This window comes from Numenius arquata, chromosome 19 (assembly GCF_964106895.1).
Source record: "Numenius arquata chromosome 19, bNumArq3.hap1.1, whole genome shotgun sequence".
In the NCBI taxonomy this organism is placed as follows: domain Eukaryota; kingdom Metazoa; phylum Chordata; class Aves; order Charadriiformes; family Scolopacidae; genus Numenius; species Numenius arquata.
In genome coordinates this window covers 938,885-964,443 of record NC_133594.1, presented here as the reverse complement: position 1 = coordinate 964,443, position 25,559 = coordinate 938,885, and the positions used below count along the sequence as shown (strand labels likewise).

General features: G+C 61.5%; 2 protein-coding genes across 2 annotated transcripts; both read right to left on the bottom strand.

Annotated features, from left to right (window-relative positions):
* Window positions 1-8,824: 8,824 nt before the first annotated feature.
* LOC141473765 (T-cell activation Rho GTPase-activating protein-like) lies at window positions 8,825-12,725 on the bottom strand. The gene is made up of 9 exons (XM_074161374.1): window positions 12,694-12,725; window positions 12,484-12,603; window positions 10,594-10,708; window positions 10,236-10,397; window positions 10,042-10,151; window positions 9,676-9,871; window positions 9,324-9,441; window positions 8,972-9,033; window positions 8,825-8,839 (listed from the first exon to the last, which is right to left on the bottom strand). Exons 1-9 carry the CDS (start codon window positions 12,723-12,725, stop codon window positions 8,825-8,827), a joined length of 930 nt encoding a protein of 309 aa, XP_074017475.1.
* A 4,697-nt stretch (window positions 12,726-17,422) lies between these two features.
* On the bottom strand, window positions 17,423-21,323 carry LOC141473764 (T-cell activation Rho GTPase-activating protein-like). Its single transcript, XM_074161373.1, has 9 exons — window positions 21,292-21,323; window positions 21,082-21,201; window positions 19,192-19,306; window positions 18,834-18,995; window positions 18,640-18,749; window positions 18,274-18,469; window positions 17,921-18,038; window positions 17,570-17,631; window positions 17,423-17,437 (listed from the first exon to the last, which is right to left on the bottom strand). The coding sequence occupies exons 1-9, from the start codon at window positions 21,321-21,323 to the stop codon at window positions 17,423-17,425; spliced, it is 930 nt and encodes a 309-aa protein (XP_074017474.1).
* Window positions 21,324-25,559: the final 4,236 nt, after the last annotated feature.

The window sequence follows — 25,559 nt, the reverse complement described above, 5'->3', positions numbered from 1 at the left end:
TGGCTGTTTCGGCTCAGCTCACACATTGCTCACGCTGCCCCCACCCCTCCAAAAAGAGACTTGAGGAAGCTCTTGTGAAAGAGGACCTGACCCAGACCACTCTGAAGGTGACAGCTGCTCCCCTCTGCCTTTTTGTGGGTGTTTTATACGTGTTGTGGGGGATTAAGCAAGTACCTGGTGCTTCGGAGGAACAACCTTTGGAGTTCCCCTCACCAGGGATCATCCTGGGGAGTGGGGGAACACCCCAGACACATACCAGCTCTCGTGCCAGGCAGAGGCACAGCAGCGCCTTGGTCTCATCAGCAACTCCCCTCCTCCACCAGACGCGCTCTCCCCGTGCTGGGGCCCTGACCTACCTCTGCCGTTCCAGACTGCACCACCGCATCTCCCCCAGCTTCGTCGGGGACCTTTGGATCTTCTAAAGGCAGAGTGAGGAAGAAAGAGCACGTGCAGCACAGTGGCTTCTTGGAAGGAAAAAGCCGCTCAAGCAAAAGCCACCTGAAGCCCTGCCCCAGTGGAGTTTTCAGCCCCCCGAGCCCTGTCTGCAGCCTTCGGCTCCTCTTGCAGAGCTCCCAGAGACCAAGCAGAGGCCAGGAGACAGGCTGAGAGGGGCTGAGAGGACCCCACTTGGTGCCCAGCCCCGCCAGAAAGGATGCGGAGGTCTCTGGCATCCCCAGCCTATGGAACAGCCTCAGTCCCTCCTCTTACCTCTGCATCTCTCCGCGGGGGCTGGTGACTCCTCGACTGCTGGAGGGGAAAGGCCGGCCGTCTCCTCGCCAAAGATTTCCCCGGCGTTCTCCAGCAGGAACTCCACCAGCACCTTCACCTGCCCACATCAAAGCCCGGCTCTCAAGCCTGCTGCCCGAGAAGGGGCCAAGCAGGCTCTTCCCCTCCGCAGCCTGCCCTCTGCTGAGGGGGCGGCTGTGGCTGTGGGGCTGCTCTTGCCGGCAGCCCCCCCAGCAGCACTTGCTCCAGAGAGGAGGCAGCCAGGGAGCTCGGGAAGAGCAGCCCGGCTCACCTGGGCCGGGAAGGCTGCAGGCGGCTGGTGGCTACAGCCTACCTTCTGCGTCACCTCCAGCATGGCCTCCAGCGGGAGCAGGTCCTCCTCGGGTGGGCTCAGCAGGTTGGGCCCAACGCAGATGGCCAAGTTGCTGCAGCTCATCCTGCTGGTGGCTGCGTTGTGCCCGATGTGCCGCAGGAGGCACAGCAGCCGCTTCAGCAGGACCAGATTGGCTGCAGGCAACTTGTGGGCCACCCTGCGGGAAGGGGAAGACCGCCTTCCTAAAGCGGACGTTGCCCACAGCCCTCCCTCCCCAGGCTTGCCCACGGCAGGCGGGAGCCAGCGGCCGTGTTGCGCAGCTTGCCCGGGGCTCTCAGCCAGCGCTCAGGGCTCCTGCTCAACAGGCAGGCTGCTGCCCACACTTACGCCTTCAGCTCTTCCACCTTCTCCTCCCTGCTGCTCTTCTCCAGGGCTGCCGTCCACTCCTCGTAGAGGTGGCTCCCCAGGAGCTTGTCGGGGATGCTGCGGAGGAAGTCCTGCCCGGCCAAGGGCTCCAGCTGAGCCTTTGGAGACTCCAGGCCAGCCAGGAGCTCCTCCAGCTGCAGCTCCCAAGCGCTCACCTTCAAGAGGACGGCCAGCAGCAGCGCAGGCTGGCTTCCCAGCTCCACCTCTGCGCCGCGGTCCAGGGCCTCCCGCAGCTGCCGAAGCGATGTCCCGCTGGCAGCTCTGCGGAATATGCCCTCCGTGGCCGGCCCTTCCCGCTGCAGGACAGCCAGCAGCTCCTGCAGGAGAGGCAGGAGGAGAGTGGCGGGGCTGAGGAGCTGCCTTGCCACAGCCGTGGCCACAGCACTGCCCCACACCTGCCTCCTTGTCTTGGCTGCAGAGCCCAATGCCCCGAGCCCGCAGCTCCTGGGCTCGCCCACCGCCCCTCCGCAGGAGCAGCGGGAGGGCTGGGGACCCCTCTCCGGGCCGCCTTACCTGGATGGGCTGGGGCAGCGTGGCGTCCTCCCCGCAGAGGGCTGCCAGGGGCTGGCCAAAGAGCCTCCTGCTGCAGCCGGAGCCCACCTGCCCTGGCGCCTGGGCAGCAGCCGGGCTGCGCCGCAGAGCAAAGGGCCAGGGCAGCCCCCACCTCCAAATCCTGCTCCTGCTCCTGCTGCTGCCGCTCCCTCCTGCTGCAAAGGAAAAGAGAGCAAGAGCCCCTCAAGGGAGAGCGCCGGGCCAGCGCTCCCGCAGCCTGCCCTGCTCCGCAGAGCCGGCGTGCCAGCGGGACAGCCTGGCCCAGCCCTCGCCCTGCCCTCCTCCAAGCTGTGGGCAGCAGCAGAGGCTGCCTGTCCCCGCACAACCACGTCCAGCGGCCGCTGCCCAGCGGGGCTCCTTGCTCCTCCAGCTGACCTCCTCCCTTGGGCTGCCCAACCTGCATGGCGACACTCAAGGGACAAGTCAGCACGGCTCCGCCGCTGCCAGGAGCTTGCCTTTCTTTCCACAACTCACCCGCTGAGCGGCAAAGTGCCCGTCCCTCGCCAGACGCCACCGTGGGAGGCCCTTGCTTGGGATCAGCCTGCAAGAACCGGGCTGCGCTTAGAGAGCGGCCCCGCAGCAGAAAGGGCCACCGGCCAGCTGCCACCCGGCACCAGCAGCCCCAGCGTGGCAGAGCTGGGACCCCCTGCCCCAGGTGGCTGGTCACCTCCCAGCGCCGACAGCCAGGACACGGCGCCGTTCCTGGGGGCTCCCCAACCCTCTCCGCTCCCCGAGTGGCACCGCGGGACCCTCCCTCCTTCCCGCACAAGCTCACCCCACTCGCCGCACGTCCCTGGCAGCCCGGCACAGCCCAGGGCGGCTGAAAGGCAGCCACGCTCACCTCTGCCTGGCCCTCCAACAGCCTCTCCAGGCTCCTGGCGCTCAACGTCCTCCACTGGGCAAGAGAGAAGGGGTGGAAGAAGGTGAGCAGCGATGCCTCTGCTGCTGGGCTGCAGGAGCGCTGCTCGGGGACAGAGCCCTGCCCAGAGAGACACTCACGGCACGGCGGCGGCTCAGCTCCTTCTCCAGCAGCTTGAGCGATGGCAGGCGGGTCACTCGGGCTCTCTTGGCTCCTTCGGGTGTGCTGTGCGCCGGGCAGGGAGAGGGAGAGAGCTGGCTGAGCCCCAGCCCGCCTCTGCTCTCCTGTCAGGCAGCTCTGCCCGCAGGCGCCGGGCACCTCTCCCCAGCTGGGAGCTGTGTTCCCCCGGCCGGCTGCGCATCCCCCCGGCTTACCCCAGCAGGGTGCCCACCCACAGCTCCTTGAGTGCCCGGTCCCTGCAGAAAGAGAGGAGGAAGAGCGTTTCTCTTTGCTCTGGGCTCCCCAAAGGCTGAGCTGGGGGTGCAGGACCCCGAAACGCCCCATCCCTCCCCGCCGGCGTGCTGCCCGCTCCCTGGCCAGGCTCTGCAGGCAGGGCAGAGGCCGTTCCATTCCCAGCACGGCGTGGGCATGCTGGGGAACCTCTCCTGCCCGCCCACGGGACGTGGCACCACCGCTCACCCGAAACTGGCCACGCAGGAGCCGGTGGGCCAGGCCAAGATGAGGGCGGTGCCGTCCCCACGGCTGCCGCCTTCATCCTCCTCCTGCTCCTCCGCCGCCGCCTCCTTCCCGCCGCTCAGCACCCACAGCTGGTCCAGGGCCAGGCGGAGCTGTGGGCGCAGGGTGGTGCCATGTCTGCCCAGGGGAGAGGCAGGACGTGAGCTGGAGGTGGCCTCCTCGGGGTTCCCGCGGGCAGAGCCCTGTCCCCCACCTGCCCTTGGCAGGGAGCCTGGGGCATCCAGCACCGAGGTGCCGGGGCCAGGGCTGGGGGAAAGGAGAGGGAAGGCAAGGCAGCTGGGCTGGCAGGGTCTTACAGCAACTTGGCGATGACCAGTTCCTCCTGGAGGAGGAGAAGGCGCCTCTCGCTCCTCTTGCGGCCCCGGCTCAGCCGCACGTCCGCGCTCAGCACCGCCTCGGCCTCGGCGAGAGCCTCCCTGCGCAGCAGAGAGCGGCGGGCATGAGAAAGGCCGCTGGCGCGGGGCCCGGCCGTGCCCGCCTCTCCCCGACTTGCAGGGGGAGCCCACCTGGAGCCACAGCAGCAGTTGGCCTGGCCCATCCCGCCCGGGACAGGAGGACCCTGGCCGTGCACCAAAGAGACGGCGCGGCCGCCCACAGCGAGGATGGGGAGCGGGGTGCCGGTGCCGGGGCAGCGCTGCTCCACCAGACCCTGCCTCCTCCCAGTGCTGCTCCGTGCCAGCACAGCTCCGTCCTGCTGGCGCTGGTGGCCGTTGGCTCCACAGGACCAACGGTCCCAGCCCAACGGAAAGTGGGAGGGGCCCCGGGGGGGCCTGCCCTGGGGGTTCTCTCCGGTATGGCCACCTCTGCCTTGCACTGGGGAGCCCCGAGCAGGACACAGCGCCTGCCTTCCACTCTTCAGGCACATCTCCCTCTTGGAGTGGCCTCACCAGCCCATCGGCCAGCTCCCTCGGCTCTTCAGGGTGCACCCCAGCAGGGCCCAGCAGGGACCTGGGCATCGCTGGGCACCACCGAAAAGAGTCTCCTCTCATCCTCTTGACACCCACCCTTCAGATATTGAACCAGCACACAGACTCACTCGGAACAGAGAACAGCTCATGTTCTTGTGCACGTCGACTATGGCGTCCAGGAGTCATAGAATCATAAAATCATTTCGGTTGGAAGGGACCTTTAGTCCCCTCGAGTCCAACTGTTAACCTAACACTGCCAAGTCCACCACTAAACCACGTCCCTCAGCATCACGGCTAACCGTCTTTTAAATACCTCCAGGGACGGCGACTCCACCACCTCCCTGGGCACCCTTTCCAATGCTTCCCGAGGTCCCCTCTTAGCCCCCTCTTCTCCAGGCTAAACAGACCAGGGGCTCTGAGCCTTTCCTCAGAAGAGACGTGCTCCGTTCCGTCAATCATCTTTGTAGCCTCCACTGGACTCTCTCCAGTAGCCCCCTGTTAGTTCCTTAAGTCCGTTTAGTTCACGATTGCTCAGCCTCATCTCTTATAGCAGACTCAGGACTGAGCATTCTCACCCAGCTTTCAATTGCCTTGAGCTATACCTTGAACTTCTCCATTCTCCAGCATCACCCACCAAGTACAACCAGGTCCTTGAGCAAAAACAGGCCCACGAATGGCTTTGCCTTTGCCCGAGGCAGGAGAATCGCAAACGCTTTTCCCCGGCATATTCCTTTCATGCACCACAGGGACTTTATCCCCTTCTACAGTACGTAAAAGGCCTGACTGAGCAGGACCAGGTCGACTGATGCATCCCCCGGTGTTAACAAACCAGGTACCCTCTGCTAAATGTTTTCCCACATTTTAAAGGTTCCAGCCCCCACTGCTTTCAGGGTGGTTTTTAATAAAAGACCTGTCGTTGCTCAGGACCCCACATAAAAATCATTTTGCTATCGAGTCACCTCAGAGAGAGGTTTCACAATCTGACTATAACCCGGGATATGAATTCTCCAGAAACACAGAACTCCTAAAAAGGCTTGTGTTTCCTTTGTGGTAGTAGGTGGGGACATAGCTGTTCTTTGGTTCATCACATCCTTTGGGATCCGGCCATGACCATCTTGCCACTTAATGCCCCAAAACTGGGCGTCTCGCGCAGGTCCCTTAACCTCACCTCTTGTCATGGAAAGGCCCACTTTCAGAAGACTCTTGGTTATTTTCTTAACTTTCTTGAAAGCCATTTCTTGTGCTGTATTACCCCACACAAGGATGTCATCAATGTATTGCAGGTGTTCTGGGGCTCCACCCTTCTCCAGGGCAGCCTGGATCACTCCATGGCAAAGAGTAGGGCTGTGTTTCCACCCCTGCGGCCGTCCATTCCAGGTACGCTTGGCCCCTCTCCAGGTGAAAGCATCAATTTACATCAATGAGATACTGCTGGATTTCCTGTTCCACGTGGAACAGTCGACTGTAAGCTGTAGCTCCAGCATCCACCTTTGCTGTCTAGAGCTCCTTCAACCGAGAGCCACAACATTGGATTTTTGGGTTACTTTTCACTCAGCCGAGGCAAACTGAGACAGGTTGTCCACTGGCAGTGAGCAAGGCAGGGACACTTCAGCCCATTCTCCTTCTCATTGCAGAGGTGGCAGGAGGCAGATGGATCATCTTTTGGTTTTTTTCTACCCTGCTCCATTATCAACACCAAGATCCTCCCTTGGCATGCCAAGTCAAGGAAAGAGACTGAATCCCATGCTCTGTGTGACCGCCTGCTCCTCACAGTACAAGTTTCCAACTGGGCATGAAACAGCGGCAAACGTGGGCTGAACGTGGAGAGAGCAAGAAGCAGAGGAGTGAAAACACTAAACTGCTTGAATGAAATCTTCATAATAAAATAAGAAGGAACTAATGAAATAGATAGACAAACATACAAAACCGTCTCAAGCTCCCAGGGAGAGGTCACCGTCAGGCATTGAAGAAAGAGTGCCAGTGAAGAAGGCCAGCCCTTGAGAAACAGCCAGGGAAACAGAAGCCATTCAAGAAAACACTCCCCCATTGATGCCCCAGCTTTTCTCCCGCTGGCAGATGGGAGGGAACAGCCCATTGGTCAGTTTGGGTCACCTGACCTGCCCGCCCCTCCCCACAGGTGCAGCCCTTGTTTGCCTTGGGCTTTCTTTTCCACTCTCCTTCTGGTTTCTGGCTTTTCTTTTGCTTACCATTTCTGTCAATACAGCTGCCTCTGACTGATCCCATGGGTTTTTTCCCTTCCGATTCTCCCCGTGGATCCCCCCCCCAGGAGGAGTGAGGGAGCGGCTGGGTGCTGCTGAGCTGCCGGCCAGGCTTCACCCACAACAGCCTGTGAGCAAAATCCTTCCCTGGCCAGGGGGAGAGGGCTCCTCCTTCCTCCTCCATCACACTACAGGCCTCCCCTCTATCCCTCCGGGATGCACCAGTGGCTGCTCTTGGAGCCACTTCCAAAGCTTTTTGGGTGAGCTGACCCATTTATGGTGCCCAGCGTGGAAGGCTATCTCTACCATTGCCATGATTTTGGGGGAGCTTTGGAAACTGTCCCCCAGCCAGTGTGTGAGGAGGCTGGCTGGCTGCAGGAGACACCAAGGCACAAGTGACAGTGGCTGCACAAGGACCTTTAGCCCTTCCTGGCCCCTGTGCGTCTTTCCCTGGCTCTGGCTCTGACCGCATGGTGCAGCTCCTAGGAGACACCCAGACCTCAAGAGGACACGGTCCTGGGCAACCTGCTCTAGGGGAGCCTGCTGGAGCAGATGTTGGAGCAGACCATTGCCACAGGTCCCCCAATTTACTGTCATTTAGACAATTGTTCTATGACCCGATGACCCTTCCCCACCTGCACCCCTTCTCACCCCTCCCCACATCAGGAAAAAAACAAGGAAACCTGAGGGTTGACAAAGAAACAGATTTAATAAATAATAAGAAATAATTTACATAAAAAACACTTGAAGAACCAGTGTTGATCCCGATGCCGATATCAAATGGACAAGGATTACGCTCAGCCCTTGCTCTCAGCAGGAAGCCGTGCACTCCCAGCAGGGAAAGCCAAGGTGGGACACCGGGAGCGCTGCGGCTTCGGGAGGAAGGGAAGGGCTCAGGGGTCCAGCAGCAGGGCAAGGAGTTCTCTCTGGATCGCCGCCATCAGGGGAGAGAGAACTGTCGCTCAAAGCAGGACACAGACTCAGTCGGAAGGGAGAACAGCTCATTTTATTGCGGACATCTGGACATCGACTGGGGCAGTCCCAGGAGTCACAGCGCCTCAGCCGGAGAAAAGCCATCAGCGCCTGCAACGACAGAGTGCGAAAGCTCTGCTAAACCCAGAGAGGCAGGAAGAGGCAGGGTTTGGTTCCCCTCTCTTTGGGGAACAGCGTTGACGAGGCCTTCTTCAAGGCCCAGAAGAGAGAGCTGTCGCTGGCCTTGGCCCCGGCATGGCTCTGGCACCTTGTCCCCACGGGCAATGCCCTTGGAGGCCCGTGCGTGTGCAGAGATGCTCAGTGCCCCTGTGCCACGCAGCAGGGCTCCATCGGGAGCCCCTGGGGAGCTGCCGTGGAGTTCTTCCCAAACCCTGCCCAGCACCATCCCTCGCCACCCCCTGACAGCCAGCGGGACCCACTAAGAGCAGTGTTCCCAGTTGGGAAAGGTGGGCAGCAGAGCCTGGTACACACCTGGCCTTGCCGACCTTCTGCACCTACCGGCATCTTCTCCTGGCTCCATCCGCAGAGGCCTTTCCTCTCTTCCTCCTCTTCTTTGTTGCCACGGGGCTTTCAGTCTCCTCTTCCCAGGTCCGTTTCCTCTTCCGTTGTCTTCTCTTTTCCGTGTCCTGGGTGGAGCCTGCAAACCTTTCCATCCCACAGGGCCATTAGTTCGGGGAAGCTGCAATCCCACCCCATCAGTTCCGATTTTAAGCAAAAGGCAGCTCGTTTTACCTTCTTCCTTCGGCAAGCCTCCCCACTTCCTCTGGGCTCCCCGGGGATCCTGCCGCGCTCACGGGGGTGGTTGGAGGCGAAGCCGGAGGTGCCTACAAGAGAGATGTTGGGGTTGGCCGGTGGCAAGAGAGGGCCTGGAGTGGTGGGCGACTGTTTGCCAAATGGCTGCCTTAGCTCTCCAGAGGAGATCCCTTTGGCTGCTTTGGCTCAGCCACATTGCTCACACTGCCCCCACCCCTCCAAAAAGAGACTTAAGGAAGCTCTTGTGAAAGAGGACCTGACCCAGACCACTCCGAAGGTGACAGCTGCTCCCCTCTGCCTTTTTGTGGGCGTTTTATACACGTTGTGGGTGATTAAGCAAGTGCCTGGTGCTTCGGAGGAACAACCTTTGGAGTTCCCCTCACCAGGGATCATCCTGGGGAGTGGGGGAACACCCCAGACACATACCAGCTCTCGTGCCAGGCAGAGGCACAGCAGCGACTTGGCCTCATCAGCAACTCCCCTCCTCCACCAGACGCGCTCTCCCCGTGCTGGGGCCCTGACCTACCTCTGCCGTTCCAGACTGCACCAGCGCATCTCCCCCAGCTTCATCGGGGACCTTTGGCTCTTCTAAAGGCAGAGTGAGGAAGAAAGAGCACGTGCAGCACAGTGGCTTCTTGGAAGGAAAAAGCCGCTCAAGCAAAAGCCACCCGAAGCCCTGCCCCAGTGGAGTTTTCAGCCCCCCCGAGCCCCGTCTGCAGCCTTCGGCTCCTCTTGCAGAGCTCCCAGAGACCAAGCAGAGGCCAGGAGACAGGCTGAGAGGGGCTGAGAGGACCCCACTTGGTGCCCAGCCCCGCCAGAAAGGATGCGGAGGTCTCTGGCATCCCCAGCCCGTGAACAGCCTCAGTCCCTCCTCTTACCTCTGCATCTCTCCGCGGGGGCTGGTGACTCCTCGGCTGCTGGAGGGGAAAGGCCGGCCGTCTCCTCGCCAAAGATTTCCCCGGCGTTCTCCAGCAGGAACTCCACCAGCACCTTCACCTGCCCACATCAAAGCCCGGCTCTCAAGCCTGCTGCCCGAGAAGGGGCCAAGCAGGCTCTTCCCCTCCGCAGCCTGGCCTCTGCTGAGGGGGCGGCTGTGGCTGTGGGGCTGCTCTTGCCGGCAGCCCCCCCAGCAGCACTTGCTCCAGAGAGGAGGCAGCCAGGGAGCTCGGGAAGAGCAGCCCGGCTCGCCTGGGCCGGGAAGGCTGCAGGCGGCTGGTGGCTACAGCCTACCTTCTGCGTCACCTCCAGCATGGCCTCCAGCGGGAGCAGGTCCTCCTCGGGTGGGCTCAGCAGGTTGGGCCCAACGCAGATGGCCAAGTTGCTGCAGCTCATCCTGCTGGTGGCTGCGTTGTGCCCGATGTGCCGCAGGAGGCACAGCAGCCGCTTCAGCAGGACCAGATTGGCTGCAGGCAACTTGTGGGCCACCCTGCGGGAAGGGGAAGACCGCCTTCCTAAAGCGGACGTTGCCCACAGCCCTCCCTCCCCAGGCTTGCCCACGGCAGGCGGGAGCCAGCGGCCGTGTTGCGCAGCTTGCCCGGGGCTCTCAGCCAGCGCTCAGGGCTCCTGCTCAACAGGCAGGCTGCTGCCCACACTTACGCCTTCAGCTCTTCCACCTTCTCCTCCCTGCTGCTCTTCTCCAGGGCTGCCGTCCACTCCTCGTAGAGGTGGCTCCCCAGGAGCTTGTCGGGGATGCTGCGGAGGAAGTCCTGCCCGGCCAAGGGCTCCAGCTGAGCCTTTGGAGACTCCAGGCCAGCCAGGAGCTCCTCCAGCTGCAGCTCCCAAGCGCTCACCTTCAAGAGGACGGCCAGCAGCAGCGCAGGCTGGCTTCCCAGCTCCACCTCTGCGCCGCGGTCCAGGGCCTCCCGCAGCTGCCGAAGCGATGTCCCGCTGGCAGCTCTGCGGAATATGCCCTCCGTGGCCGGCCCTTCCCGCTGCAGCACAGCCAGCAGCTCCTGCAGGAGAGGCAGGAGGAGAGTGGCGGGGCTGAGGAGCTGCCTTGCCACAGCCGTGGCCACAGCACTGCCCCACACCTGCCTCCTTGTCTTGGCTGCAGAGCCCAATGCCCCGAGCCCGCAGCTCCTGGGCTTGCCCACCGCCCCTCCGCAGGAGCAGCGGGAGGGCTGGGGACCCCTCTCCGGGCCGCCTTACCTGGATGGGCTGGGGCAGCGTGGCGTCCTCCCCGCAGAGGGCTGCCAGGGGCTGGCCAAAGAGCCTCCTGCTGCAGCCGGAGCCCGCCTGCCCTGGCGCCTGGGCAGCAGCCGGGCTGCGCCGCAGAGCAAAGGGCCAGGGCAGCCCCCACCTCCAAATCCTGCTCCTGCTCCTGCTGCTGCCGCTCCCTCCTGCTGCAAAGGAAAAGAGAGCAAGAGCCCCTCAAGGGAGAGCACCGGGCCAGCGCTCCCGCAGCCTGCCCTGCTCCGCAGAGCCGGCGTGCCAGCGGGACAGCCTGGCCCAGCCCTCGCCCTGCCCTCCTCCAAGCTGTGGGCAGCAGCAGAGGCTGCCTGTCCCCGCACAACCACGTCCAGCGGCCGCTGCCCAGCGGGGCTCCTTGCTCCTCCAGCTGACCTCCTCCCTTGGGCTGCCCAACCTGCATGGCGACACTCAAGGGACAAGTCAGCACGGCTCCGCCGCTGCCAGGAGCTTGCCTTTCTTTCCGCAACTCACCCGCTGAGCGGCAAAGTGCCCGTCCCTCGCCAGACGCCACCGTGGGAGGCCCTTGCTTGGGATCAGCCTGCAAGAACCGGGCTGCGCTTAGAGAGCGGCCCCGCAGCAGAAAGGGCCACCGGCCAGCTGCCACCCGGCACCAGCAGCCCCAGCGTGGCAGAGCTGGGACCCCCTGCCCCAGGTGGCTGGTCACCTCCCAGCGCCGACAGCCAGGACACGGCGCCGTTCCTGGGGGCTCCCCAACCCTCTCCGCTCCCCGAGTGGCACCGCGGGACCCTCCCTCCTTCCCGCACAAGCTCACCCCACTCGCCGCACGTCCCTGGCAGCCCGGCACAGCCCAGGGCGGCTGAAAGGCAGCCACGCTCACCTCTGCCTGGCCCTCCAACAGCCTCTCCAGGCTCCTGGCGCTCAACGTCCTCCACTGGGCAAGAGAGAAGGGGTGGAAGAAGGTGAGCAGCGATGCCTCTGCTGCTGGGCTGCAGGAGCGCTGCTCGGGGACAGAGCCCTGCCCAGAGAGACACTCACGGCACGGCGGCGGCTCAGCTCCTTCTCCAGCAGCTTGAGCGATGGCAGGCGGGTCACTCGGGCTCTCTTGGCTCCTTCGGGTGTGCTGTGCGCCGGGCAGGGAGAGGGAGAGAGCTGGCTGAGCCCCAGCCCGCCTCTGCTCTCCTGTCAGGCAGCTCTGCCCGCAGGCGCCGGGCACCTCTCCCCAGCTGGGAGCTGTGTTCCCCCGGCCGGCTGCGCATCCCCCCGGCTTACCCCAGCAGGGTGCCCACCCACAGCTCCTTGAGTGCCCGGTCCCTGCAGAAAGAGAGGAGGAAGAGCGTTTCTCTTTGCTCTGGGCTCCCCAAAGGCTGAGCTGGGGGTGCAGGACCCCGAAACGCCCCATCCCTCCCCGCCGGCGTGCTGCCCGCTCCCTGGCCAGGCTCTGCAGGCAGGGCAGAGGCCGTTCCATTCCCAGCACGGCGTGGGCATGCTGGGGAACCTCTCCTGCCCGCCCACGGGACGTGGCACCACCGCTCACCCGAAACTGGCCACGCAGGAGCCGGTGGGCCAGGCCAAGATGAGGGCGGTGCCGTCCCCATGGCTGCCGCCTTCATCCTCCTCCTGCTCCTCCGCCGCCGCCTCCTTCCCGCCGCTCAGCACCCACAGCTGGTCCAGGGCCAGGCGGAGCTGTGGGCGCAGGGTGGTGCCATGTCTGCCCAGGGGAGAGGCAGGACGTGAGCTGGAGGTGGCCTCCTCGGGGTTCCCGCGGGCAGAGCCCTGTCCCCCACCTGCCCTTGGCAGGGAGCCTGGGGCATCCAGCACCGAGGTGCCGGGGCCAGGGCTGGGGGAAAGGAGAGGGAAGGCAAGGCAGCTGGGCTGGCAGGGTCTTACAGCAACTTGGCGATGACCAGTTCCTCCTGGAGGAGGAGAAGGCGCCTCTCGCTCCTCTTGCGGCCCCGGCTCAGCCGCACGTCCGCGCTCAGCACCGCCTCGGCCTCGGCGAGAGCCTCCCTGCGCAGCAGAGAGCGGCGGGCATGAGAAAGGCCGCTGGCGCGGGGCCCGGCCGTGCCCGCCTCTCCCCGACTTGCAGGGGGAGCCCACCTGGAGCCACAGCAGCAGTTGGCCTGGCCCATCCCGCCCGGGACAGGAGGACCCTGGCCGTGCACCAAAGAGACGGCGCGGCCGCCCACAGCGAGGATGGGGAGCGGGGTGCCGGTGCCGCGCTGCTCCACCAGACCCTGCCTCCTCCCAGTGCTGCTCCGTGCCAGCACAGCTCCGTCCTGCTGGCGCTGGTGGCCGTTGGCTCCACAGGACCAACGGTCCCAGCCCAACGGAAAGTGGGAGGGGCCCCGGGGGGGCCTGCCCTGGGGGTTCTCTCCAGTATGGCCACCTCTGCCTTGCACTGGGGAGCCCCGAGCAGGACACAGCGCCTGCCTTCCACTCTTCAGGCACATCTCCCTCTTGGAGTGGCCTCACCAGCCCATCGGCCAGCTCCCTCGGCTCTTCAGGGTGCACCCCAGCAGGGCCCAGCAGGGACCTGGGCATCGCTGGGCACCACCGAAAAGAGTCTCCTCTCATCCTCTTGACACCCACCCTTTAGATATTGAACCAGCACACAGACTCACTCGGAACAGAGAACAGCTCGTGTTCTTGTGCACGTCGACTATGGCGTCCAGGAGTCATAGACTCATAAAATCATTTCGGTTGGAAGGGACCTTTAGTCCCCTCGAGTCCAACTGTTAACCTAACACTGCCAAGTCCACCACTAAACCACGTCCCTCAGCATCACGGCTAACCGTCTTTTAAATACCTCCAGGGACGGCGACTCCACCACTTCCCTGGGCAGCCTCTTCCAATGCTTCCTGAGGTCCCCTCTTAGCCCCCTCTTCTCCAGGCTAAACAGACCAGGGGCTCTGAGCCTTTCCTCAGAAGAGACGTGCTCCGTTCCGTCAATCATCTTTGTAGCCTCCACTGGACTCTCTCCAGTAGCCCCCTGTTAGTTCCTTAAGTCCGTTTAGTTCACGATTGCTCAGCCTCATCTCTTATAGCAGACTCAGGACTGAGCATTCTCACCCAGCTTTCAATTGCCTTGAGCTATACCTTGAACTTCTCCATTCTCCAGCATCACCCACCAAGTACAACCAGGTCCTTGAGCAAAAACAGGCCCACGAATGGCTTTGCCTTTGCCCGAGGCAGGAGAATCGCAAACGCTTTTCCCCGGCATATTCCTTTCATGCACCACAGGGACTTTATCCCCTTCTACAGTACGTAAAAGGCCTGACTGAGCAGGACCAGGTCGACTGATGCATCCCCCGGTGTTAACAAACCAGGTACCCTCTGCTAAATGCTTTCCCACATTTTAAAGGTTCCAGCCCCCACTGCTTTCAGGGTGGTTTTTAATAAAAGACCTGTCGTTGCTCAGGACCCCACATAAAAATCATTTTGCTATCGAGTCACCTCAGAGAGAGGTTTCACAATCTGACTATAACCCGGGATATGAATTCTCCAGAAACGCAGAACTCCTAAAAAGGCTTGTGTTTCCTTTGTGGTAGTAGGTGGGGACATAGCTGTTCTTTGGTTCATCACATCCTTTGGGATCTGGCGATGATCATCTTGCCACTTAATGCCCCAAAACTGGGCGTCTCGCGCAGGTCCCTTAACCTCACCTCTTGTCATGGAAAGGCCCACTTTCAGAAGACTCTTTGTTATTTTCTTAACTTTCTTGGAAGCCATTTCTTGTGCTGTATTACCCCACACAAGGATGTCATCAATGTATTGCAGGTGTTCTGGGGCTCCACCCTTCTCCAGGGCAGCCTGGATCACTCCATGGCAAAGAGTAGGGCTGTGTTTCCACCCCTGCGGCCGTCCATTCCAGGTACGCTTGGCCCCTCTCCAGGTGAAAGCATCAATTTACATCAATGAGATACTGCTGGATTTCCTGTTCCACGTGGAACAGTCGACTGTAAGCTGTAGCTCCAGCATCCACCTTTGCTGTCTAGAGCTCCTTCAACCGAGAGCCACAACATTGGATTTTTGGGTTACATTTCACTCAGCCGAGGCAAACTGAGACAGGTTGTCCACTGGCAGTGAGCAAGGCAGGGACACTTCAGCCCATTCTCCTTCTCATTGCAGAGGTGGCAGGAGGCAGATGGATCATCTTTTGGTTTTTTTCTACCCTGCTCCATTATCAACACCAAGATCCTCCCTTGGCATGCCAAGTCAAGGAAAGAGACTGAATCCCATGCTCTGTGTGACCGGCTGCTCCTCACAGTACAAGTTTCCAACTGGGCATGAAACAGCGGCAAACGTGGGCTGAACGTGGAGAGAGCAAGAAGCAGAGGAGTGAAAACACTAAACTGCTTGAATGAAATCTTCATAATAAAATAAGAAGGAACTAATGAAATAGATAGACAAACATACAAAACCGTCTCAAGCTCCCAGGGAGAGGTCACCGTCAGGCATTGAAGAAAGAGTGCCAGTGAAGAAGGCCAGCCCTTGAGAAACAGCCAGGGAAACAGAAGCCATTCAAGAAAACACTCCCCCATTGATGCCCCAGCTTTTCTCCCGCTGGCAGATGGGAGGGAACAGCCCATTGGTCAGTTTGGGTCACCTGACCTGCCCGCCCCTCCCCACAGGTGCAGCCCTTGTTTGCCTTGGGCTTTCTTTTCCACTCTCCTTCTGGTTTCTGGCTTTTCTTTTGCTTACCATTTCTGTCAATACAGCTGCCTCTGACTGATCCCATGGGTTTTTTCCCTTCCGATTCTCCCCGTGGATCCCCCCCCAGGAGGAGTGAGGGAGCGGCTGGGTGCTGCTGAGCTGCCGGCCAGGCTTCACCCACAACAGCCTGTGAGCAAAATCCTTCCCTGGCCAGGGGGAGAGGGCTCCTCCTTCCTCCTCCATCACACTACAGGCCTCCCCTCTATCCCTCCGGGATGCACCAGTGGCTGCTCTTGGAGCCACTTCCAAAGCTTTTTGGGTGAGCTGACCCATTTATGGTGCCCAGCGTGGAAGGCTATCTCTACCATTGCCATGATTTTGGGGGAGCTTTGGAAACTGTCCCCCAGCCAGTGTGTGGGGAGGCTGGCTGGCTGCAGGAGACACCAAGGCACAAGTGACAGTGGCTGCACAAGGACCTTTAGCCCTTCCTGGCCCCTGTGCCCTGCCTACGCCTTTCCCTGGCTCTGACCGCATGGTGCGGCTCCTAGGAGACACCCAGACCTCAAGAGGACACGGTCCTGGGCAACCTGCTCTAGGGGAGCCTGCTGGAGCAGATGTTGGAGCAGACCATTGCCACAGGTCCCCCAATTTACTGTCATTTAGACAACTGTTCTATGACCCGATGACCCTTCCCCACCTGCACCCCTTCCCACCCCTCCCCACATCAGGAAAAAAACAAGGAAACCTGAGGGTTGACAAAGAAACAGATTTAATAAATAATAAGAAATAATTTACATAAAAAACACTTGAAGAACCAGTGTTGATCCCGATGCCGATATCAAATGGACAAGGATTACGCTCAGCCCTTGCTCTCAGCAGGAAGCCGTGCACTCCCAGCAGGGAAAGCCAAGGTGGGACACCGGGAGCGCTGCGGCTTCGGGAGGAAGGGAAGGGCTCAGGGGTCCAGCAGCAGGGCAAGGAGTTCTCCGGATCGCCGCCATCAGGGGAGAGAGAACTGTCGCTCAAAGCAGGACACAGACTCAGTCGGAAGGGAGAACAGCTCATTTTATTGCGGACATCTGGACATCGACTGGGGCAGTCCCAGGAGTCACAGCGCCTCAGCCGGAGAAAAGCCATCAGCGCCTGCAACGACAGAGTGCGAAAGCTCTGCTAAACCCAGAGAGGCAGGAAGAGGCAGGGTTTGGTTCCCCTCTCTTTGGGGAACAGCGTTGACGAGGCCTTCTTCAAGGCCCAGAAGAGAGAGCTGTCGCTGGCCTTGGCCCCGGCATGGCTCTGGCGCCTTGTCCCCACGGGCAATGCCCTTGGAGGCCCGTGCGTGTGCAGAGATGCTCAGTGCCCCTGTGCCACGCAGCAGGGCTCCATCGGGAGCCCCTGGGGAGTTCTTCCCAAACCCTGCCCAGCACCATCCCTCGCCGCCCCCTGACAGCCAGCGGGACCCACTAAGAGCAGTGTTCCCAGTTGGGAAAGGTGGGCAGCAGAGCCTGGTACACACCTGGCCTTGCCGACCTTCTGCACCTACCGGCATCTTCTCCTGGCTCCATCCGCAGAGGCTTTTCCTCTCTTCCTCCTCTTCTTTGTTGCCACGGGGCTTTCAGTCTCCTCTTCCCAGGTCCGTTTCCTCTTCCGGTGTCTTCTCTTTTCCGTGTCCTGGGTGGAGCCTGCAAACCTTTCCATCCCACAGGGCCATTAGTTCGGGGAAGCTGCAATCCCACCCCATCAGTTCCGATTTTAAGCAAAAGGCAGCTCGTTTTACCTTCTTCCTTCGGCAAGCCTCCCCACTTCCTCTGGGCTCCCCGGGGATCCTGCCGCGCTCTCGGGGGTGGTGTGAGGCGAAGCCGGAGGTGCCTACAAGAGAGATGTTGGGGTTGGCCGGTGGCAAGAGAGGGCCTGGAGTGGTGGGTGACTGTTTGCCAAATGGCTGCCTTAGCTCTCCAGAGGAGATCCCTTTGGCTGCTTTGGCTCAGCCACATTGCTCACACTGCCCCCACCCCTCCAAAAAAGTCTTGAGGAAGCTCTGGCAAAGCAGGATGTGACCAAACCCTCTATGAAGGTGACAGCTGCTCCCCTCTGCCTTTTTGTGGGCGTTTTATACGTGTTGTATGGGATTAAGCAAGTGCCTGGAGCTTTCGAGGAACAACCTTTGGAGTTCCCCTCACCAGGGATCATCCTGGGGAGTGGGGGAACACCCCAGACACATACCAGCTCTCCTGCCAGGCAGAAGCACAGCAGCGCCTTGGCCTCATCAGCAACTCCCCTCCTCCACCTGACGCGCTCTCCCCGTGCTGGGGCCCTGACCTACCTCTGCCATTCCAGACTGCACCAGCGCATCTCCCCCAGCTTCATCGGGGACGTTTGGCTCTTCTAAAGGCAGAGTGAGGAAGAAAGCACACGTGCAGCACAGTGGCTTCTTGGAAGGAAAAAGCCGCTCAAGCAAAAGCCACCCGAAGCCCTGCCCCAGTGGAGTTTTCAGCCCCCCGAGCCCCGTCTGCAGCCTTCGGCTCCTCTTGCAGAGCTCCCAGAGACCAAGCAGAGGCCAGGAGACAGGCTGAGAGGGGCTGAGAGGACCCCACTTGGTGCCCAGCCCCGCCAGAAAGGATGCGGAGGTCTCTGGCATCCCCAGCCCGTGAACAGCCTCAGTCCCTCCTCTTACCTCTGCATCTCTCCGCGGGGGCTGGTGACTCCTCTGCTGCTGGAGGGGAAAGGCCGGCCGTCTCCTCGCCAAAGATTTCCCCGGCGTTCTCCAGCAGGAACTCCACCAGCACCTTCACCTGCCCACATCAAAGCCCGGCTCTCAAGCCTGCTGCCCGAGAAGGGGCCAAGCAGGCTCTTCCCCTCCGCAGCCTGCCCTCTGCTGAGGGGGCGGCTGTGGCTGTGGGGCTGCTCTTGCCGGCAGCCCCCCCAGCAGCACTTGCTCCAGAGAGGAGGCAGACAGGGAAGCTCGGGAAGAGCAGCCCGGCTCGCCTGGGCCGGGAAGGCTGCAGGCGGCTGGTGGCTACAGCCTACCTTCTGCGTCACCTCCAGCATGGCCTCCAGCGGGAGCAGGTCCTCCTTGGGTGGGCTCAGCAGGTTGGGCCCAACGCAGATGGCCAAGTTGCTGCAGCTCATCCTGCTGGTGGCTGCGTTGTGCCCGATGTGCCGCAGGAGGCACAGCAGCCGCTTCAGCAGGACCAGATTGGCTGCAGGCAACTTGTGGGCCACCCTGCGGGAAGGGGAAGACCGCCTTCCTAAAGCGGACGTTGCCCACAGCCCTCCCTCCCCAGGCTTGCCCACGGCAGGCGGGAGCCAGCGGCCGTGTTGCGCAGCTTGCCCGGGGCTCTCAGCCAGCGCTCAGGGCTCCTGCTCAACAGGCAGGCTGCTGCCCACACTTACGCCTTCAGCTCTTCCACCTTCTCCTCCCTGCTGCTCTTCTCCAGGGCTGCCGTCCACTCCTCGTAGAGGTGGCTCCCCAGGAGCTTGTCGGGGATGCTGCGGAGGAAGTCCTGCCCGGCCAAGGGCTCCAGCTGAGCCTTTGGAGACTCCAGGCCAGCCAGGAGCTCCTCCAGCTGCAGCTCCCAAGCGCTCACCTTCAAGAGGACGGCCAGCAGCAGCGCAGGCTGGCTTCCCAGCTCCACCTCTGCGCCGCGGTCCAGGGCCTCCCGCAGCTGCCGAAGCGATGTCCCGCTGGCAGCTCTGCGGAATATGCCCTCCGTGGCCGGCCCTTCCCGCTGCAGCACAGCCAGCAGCTCCTGCAGGAGAGGCAGGAGGAGAGTGGCGGGGCTGAGGAGCTGCCTTGCCACAGCCGTGGCCACAGCACTGCCCCACACCTGCCTCCTTGTCTTGGCTGCAGAGCCCAATGCCCCGAGCCCGCAGCTCCTGGGCTCGCCCACCGCCCCTCCGCAGGAGCAGCGGGAGGGCTGGGGACCCCTCTCCGGGCCGCCTTACCTGGATGGGCTGGGGCAGCGTGGCGTCCTCCCCGCAGAGGGCTGCCAGGGGCTGGCCAAAGAGCCTCCTGCTGCAGCCGGAGCCCGCCTGCCCTGGCGCCTGGGCAGCAGCCGGGCTGCGCCGCAGAGCAAAGGGCCAGGGCAGCCCCCACCTCCAAATCCTGCTCCTGCTCCTGCTGCTGCCGCTCCCTCCTGCTGCAAAGGAAAAGAGAGCAAGAGCCCCTCAAGGGAGAGCGCCGGGCCAGCGCTCCCGCAGCCTGCCCTGCTCCGCAGAGCCGGCGTGCCAGCGGGACAGCCTGGCCCAGCCCTCGCCCTGCCCTCCTCCAAGCTGTGGGCAGCAGCAGAGGCTGCCTGTCCCCGCACAACCACGTCCAGCGGCCGCTGCCCAGCGGGGCTCCTTGCTCCTCCAGCTGACCTCCTCCCTTGGGCTGCCCAACCTGCATGGCGACACTCAAGGGACAAGTCAGCACGGCTCCGCCGCTGCCAGGAGCTTGCCTTTCTTTCCACAACTCACCCGCTGAGCGGCAAAGTGCCCGTCCCTCGCCAGACGCCACCGTGGGAGGCCCTTGCTTGGGATCAGCCTGCAAGAACCGGGCTGCGCTTAGAGAGCGGCCCCGCAGCAGAAAGGGCCACCGGCCAGCTGCCACCCGGCACCAGCAGCCCCAGCGTGGCAGAGCTGGGACCCCCTGCCCCAGGTGGCTGGTCACCTCCCAGCGCTGACAGCCAGGACACGGCGCCGTTCCTGGGGGCTCCCCAACCCTCTCCGCTCCCCGAGTGGCACCGCGGGACCCTCCCTCCTTCCCGCACAAGCTCACCCCACTCGCCGCACGTCCCTGGCAGCCCGGCACAGCCCAGGGCGGCTGAAAGGCAGCCACGCTCACCTCTGCCTGGCCCTCCAACAGCCTCTCCAGGCTCCTGGCGCTCAACGTCCTCCACTGGGCAAGAGAGAAGGGGTGGAAGAAGGTGAGCAGCGATGCCTCTGCTGCTGGGCTGCAGGAGCGCTGCTCGGGGACAGAGCCCTGCCCAGAGAGACACTCACGGCACGGCGGCGGCTCAGCTCCTTCTCCAGCAGCTTGAGCGATGGCAGGCGGGTCACTCGGGCTCTCTTGGCTCCTTCGGGTGTGCTGTGCGCCGGGCAGGGAGAGGGAGAGAGCTGGCTGAGCCCCAGCCCGCCTCTGCTCTCCTGTCAGGCAGCTCTGCCCGCAGGCGCCGGGCACCTCTCCCCAGCTGGGAGCTGTGTTCCCCCGGCCGGCTGCGCATCCCCCCGGCTTACCCCAGCAGGGTGCCCACCCACAGCTCCTTGAGTGCCCGGTCCCTGCAGAAAGAGAGGAGGAAGAGCGTTTCTCTTTGCTCTGGGCTCCCCAAAGGCTGAGCTGGGGGTGCAGGACCCTGAAACGCCCCATCCCTCCCCGCCGGCGTGCTGCCCGCTCCCTGGCCAGGCTCTGCAGGCAGGGCAGAGGCCGTTCCATTCCCAGCACGGCGTGGGCATGCTGGGGAACCTCTCCTGCCCGCCCACGGGACGTGGCACCACCGCTCACCCGAAACTGGCCACGCAGGAGCCGGTGGGCCAGGCCAAGATGAGGGCGGTGCCGTCCCCATGGCTGCCGCCTTCATCCTCCTCCTGCTCCTCCGCCGCCGCCTCCTTCCCGCCGCTCAGCACCCACAGCTGGTCCAGGGCCAGGCGGAGCTGTGGGCGCAGGGTGGTGCCATGTCTGCCCAGGGGAGAGGCAGGACGTGAGCTGGAGGTGGCCTCCTCGGGGTTCCCGCGGGCAGAGCCCTGTCCCCCACCTGCCCTTGGCAGGGAGCCTGGGGCATCCAGCACCGAGGTGCCGGGGCCAGGGCTGGGGGAAAGGAGAGGGAAGGCAAGGCAGCTGGGCTGGCAGGGTCTTACAGCAACTTGGCGATGACCAGTTCCTCCTGGAGGAGGAGAAGGCGCCTCTCGCTCCTCTTGCGGCCCCGGCTCAGCCGCACGTCCGCGCTCAGCACCGCCTCAGCCTCGGCGAGAGCCTCCCTGCGCAGCAGAGAGCGGCGGGCATGAGAAAGGCCGCTGGCGCGGGGCCCGGCCGTGCCCGCCTCTCCCCGACTTGCAGGGGGAGCCCACCTGGAGCCACAGCAGCAGTTGGCCTGGCCCATCCCGCCCGGGACAGGAGGACCCTGGCCGTGCACCAAAGAGACGGCGCGGCCGCCCACAGCGAGGATGGGGAGCGGGGTGCCGGTGCCGGTGCAGCGCTGCTCCACCAGACCCTGCCTCCTCCCAGTGCTGCTCCGTGCCAGCACAGCTCCGTCCTGCTGGCGCTGGTGGCCGTTGGCTCCACAGGACCAACGGTCCCAGCCCAACGGAAAGTGGGAGGGGCCCCGGGGGGGCCTGCCCTGGGGGTTCTCTCCGGTATGGCCACCTCTGCCTTGCACTGGGGAGCCCCGAGCAGGACACAGCGCCTGCCTTCCACTCTTCAGGCACATCTCCCTCTTGGAGTGGCCTCACCAGCCCATCGGCCAGCTCCCTCGGCTCTTCAGGGTGCACCCCAGCAGGGCCCAGCAGGGACCTGGGCATCGCTGGGCACCACCGAAAAGAGTCTCCTCTCATCCTCTTGACACCCACCCTTTAGATATTGAACCAGCACACAGACTCACTCGGAACAGAGAACAGCTCGTGTTCTTGTGCACGTCGACTATGGCGTCCAGGAGTCATAGAATCATAAAATCATTTCGGTTGGAAGGGACCTTTAGTCCCCTCGAGTCCAACTGTTAACCTAACACTGCCAAGTCCACCACTAAACCACGTCCCTCAGCATCACGGCTAACCGTCTTTTAAATACCTCCAGGGACGGCGACTTCACCACTTCCCTGGGCAGCCTCTTCCAATGCTTCCTGAGGTCCCCTCTTAGCCCCCTCTTCTCCAGGCTAAACAGACCAGGGGCTCTGAGCCTTTCCTCAGAAGAGACGTGCTCCGTTCTGTCAATCATCTTTGTAGCCTCCACTGGACTCTCTCCAGTATTCCCCTGTTAGTTCCTTAAGTCCGTTTAGTTGACGATTGCTCAGCCTCATCCCTTATAGCAGACTCAGGACTGAGCATTCTCACCCAGCTTTCAATTGCCTTGAGCTATACCTTGAACTTCTCCATTCTCCAGCATCACCCACCAAGTACAACCAGGTCCTTGAGCAAAAACACGCCCACGAATGGCTTTGCCTTTGCCCGAGGCAGGAGAATCGCAAACGCTTTTCCCCGGCATATTCCTTTCATGCACCACAGGGACTTTATCCCCTTCTACAGTACGTAAAAGGCCTGACTGAGCAGGACCAGGTCGACTGATGCATCCCCCGGTGTTAACAAACCAGGTACCCTCTGCTAAATGTTTTCCCACATTTTAAAGGTTCCAGCCCCCACTGCTTTCAGGGTGGTTTTTAATAAAAGACCTGTCGTTGCTCAGGACCCCACATAAAAATCATTTTGCTATCGAGTCACCTCAGAGAGAGGTTTCACAATCTGACTATAACCCGGGATATGAATTCTCCAGAAACGCAGAACTCCTAAAAAGGCTTGTGTTTCCTTTGTGGTAGTAGGTGGGGACATAGCTGTTCTTTGGTTCATCACATCCTTTGGGATCTGGCGATGATCATCTTGCCACTTAATGCCCCAAAACTGGGTGTCTCGCGCAGGTCCCTTAACCTCACCTCTTGTCATGGAAAGGCCCACTTTCAGAAGACTCTTGGTTATTTTCTTAACTTTCTTGAAAGCCATTTCTTGTGCTGTATTACCCCACACAAGGATGTCATCAATGTATTGCAGGTGTTCTGGGGCTCCACCCTTCTCCAGGGCAGCCTGGATCACTCCATGGCAAAGAGTAGGGCTGTGTTTCCACCCCTGCGGCCGTCCATTCCAGGTACGCTTGGCCCCTCTCCAGGTGAAAGCATCAATTTACATCAATGAGATACTGCTGGATTTCCTGTTCCACGTGGAACAGTCGACTGTAAGCTGTAGCTCCAGCATCCACCTTTGCTGTCTGGAGCTCCTTCAACCGAGAGCCACAACATTGGATTTTTGGGTTACATTTCACCCAGCTGAGGCAAACTGAGACAGGTTGTCCACTGGCAGTGAGCAAGGCAGGGACACTTCAGCCCATTCTCCTTCTCATTGCAGAGGTGGCAGGAGGCAGATGGATCATCTTTTGGTTTTTTTCTACCCTGCTCCATTATCAACACCAAGATCCTCCCTTGGCATGCCAAGTCAAGGAAAGAGACTGAATCCCATGCTCTGTGTGACCGGCTGCTCCTCACAGTACAAGTTTCCAACTGGGCATGAAACAGCGGCAAACGTGGGCTGAACGTGGAGAGAGCAAGAAGCAGAGGAGTGAAAACACTAAACTGCTTGAATGAAATCTTCATAATAAAATAAGAAGGAACTAATGAAATAGATAGACAAACATACAAAACCGTCTCAAGCTCCCAGGGAGAGGTCACCGTCAGGCATTGAAGAAAGAGTGCCAGTGAAGAAGGCCAGCCCTTGAGAAACAGCCAGGGAAACAGAAGCCATTCAAGAAAACACTCCCCCATTGATGCCCCAGCTTTTCTCCCGCTGGCAGATGGGAGGGAACAGCCCATTGGTCAGTTTGGGTCACCTGACCTGCCCGCCCCTCCCCACAGGTGCAGCCCTTGTTTGCCTTGGGCTTTCTTTTCCACTCTCCTTCTGGTTTCTGGCTTTTCTTTTGCTTGCCATTTCTGTCAATACAGCTGCCTCTGACTGATCCCATGGGTTTTTTCCCTTCCGATTCTCCCCGTGGATCCCCCCCCCAGGAGGAGTGAGGGAGCGGCTGGGTGCTGCTGAGCTGCCGGCCAGGCTTCACCCACAACAGCCTGTGAGCAAAATCCTTCCCTGGCCAGGGGGAGAGGGCTCCTCCTTCCTCCTCCATCACACTACAGGCCTCCCCTCTATCCCTCCGGGATGCACCAGTGGCTGCTCTTGGAGCCACTTCCAAAGCTTTTTGGGTGAGCTGACCCATTTATGGTGCCCAGCGTGGAAGGCTATCTCTACCATTGCCATGATTTTGGGGGAGCTTTGGAAACTGTCCCCCAGCCAGTGTGTGGGGAGGCTGGCTGGCTGCAGGAGACACCAAGGCACAAGTGACAGTGGCTGCACAAGGACCTTTAGCCCTTCCTGGCCCCTGTGCCCTGCCTACGCCTTTCCCTGGCTCTGACCGCATGGTGCGGCTCCTAGGAGACACCCAGACCTCAAGAGGACACGGTCCTGGGCAACCTGCTCTAGGGGAGCCTGCTGGAGCAGATGTTGGAGCAGACCATTGCCACAGGTCCCCCAATTTACTGTCATTTAGACAACTGTTCTATGACCCGATGACCCTTCCCCACCTGCACCCCTTCCCACCCCTCCCCACATCAGGAAAAAAACAAGGAAACCTGAGGGTTGACAAAGAAACAGATTTAATAAATAATAAGAAATAATTTACATAAAAAACACTTGAAGAACCAGTGTTGATCCCGATGCCGATATCAAATGGACAAGGATTACGCTCAGCCCTTGCTCTCAGCAGGAAGCCGTGCACTCCCAGCAGGGAAAGCCAAGGTGGGACACCGGGAGCGCTGCGGCTTCGGGAGGAAGGGAAGGGCTCAGGGGTCCAGCAGCAGGGCAAGGAGTTCTCCGGATCGCCGCCATCAGGGGAGAGAGAACTGTCGCTCAAAGCAGGACACAGACTCAGTCGGAAGGGAGAACAGCTCATTTTATTGCGGACATCTGGACATCGACTGGGGCAGTCCCAGGAGTCACAGCGCCTCAGCCGGAGAAAAGCCATCAGCGCCTGCAACGACAGAGTGCGAAAGCTCTGCTAAACCCAGAGAGGCAGGAAGAGGCAGGGTTTGGTTCCCCTCTCTTTGGGGAACAGCGTTGACGAGGCCTTCTTCAAGGCCCAGAAGAGAGAGCTGTCGCTGGCCTTGGCCCCGGCATGGCTCTGGCGCCTTGTCCCCACGGGCAATGCCCTTGGAGGCCCGTGCGTGTGCAGAGATGCTCAGTGCCCCTGTGCCACGCAGCAGGGCTCCATCGGGAGCCCCTGGGGAGCTGCCGTGGAGTTCTTCCCAAACCCTGCCCAGCACCATCCCTCGCCGCCCCCTGACAGCCAGCGGGACCCACTAAGAGCAGTGTTCCCAGTTGGGAAAGGTGGGCAGCAGAGCCTGGTACACACCTGGCCTTGCCGACCTTCTGCACCTACCGGCATCTTCTCCTGGCTCCATCCGCAGAGGCTTTTCCTCTCTTCCTCCTCTTCTTTGTTGCCACGGGGCTTTCAGTCTCCTCTTCCCAGGTCCGTTTCCTCTTCCGTTGTCTTCTCTTTTCCGTGTCCTGGGTGGAGCCTGCAAACCTTTCCA

Bases quoted from the DNA above. Each gene is read 5' to 3' on its own strand.
- LOC141473764 (XM_074161373.1), bottom strand. From the start codon at position 21,323: ATGGGCCAGGCCAACTGCTGCTGTGGCTCCAG. The intron at 21,202-21,291 runs GTGGGCTCCCCC...TCTGCTGCGCAG, and splicing joins AACTGCTGCTGTGGCTCCAG to GGAGGCTCTCGCCGAGGCTG. The intron at 18,996-19,191 runs GTAAGGCGGCCC...CCTCTCCTGCAG, and splicing joins CGCTGCCCCAGCCCATCCAG to GAGCTGCTGGCTGTGCTGCA.
- LOC141473765 (XM_074161374.1), bottom strand. From the start codon at position 12,725: ATGGGCCAGGCCAACTGCTGCTGTGGCTCCAG. The intron at 12,604-12,693 runs GTGGGCTCCCCC...TCTGCTGCGCAG, and splicing joins AACTGCTGCTGTGGCTCCAG to GGAGGCTCTCGCCGAGGCCG. The intron at 9,872-10,041 runs GTAAGTGTGGGC...CCCTTCCCGCAG, and splicing joins AAGGTGGAAGAGCTGAAGGC to GGTGGCCCACAAGTTGCCTG.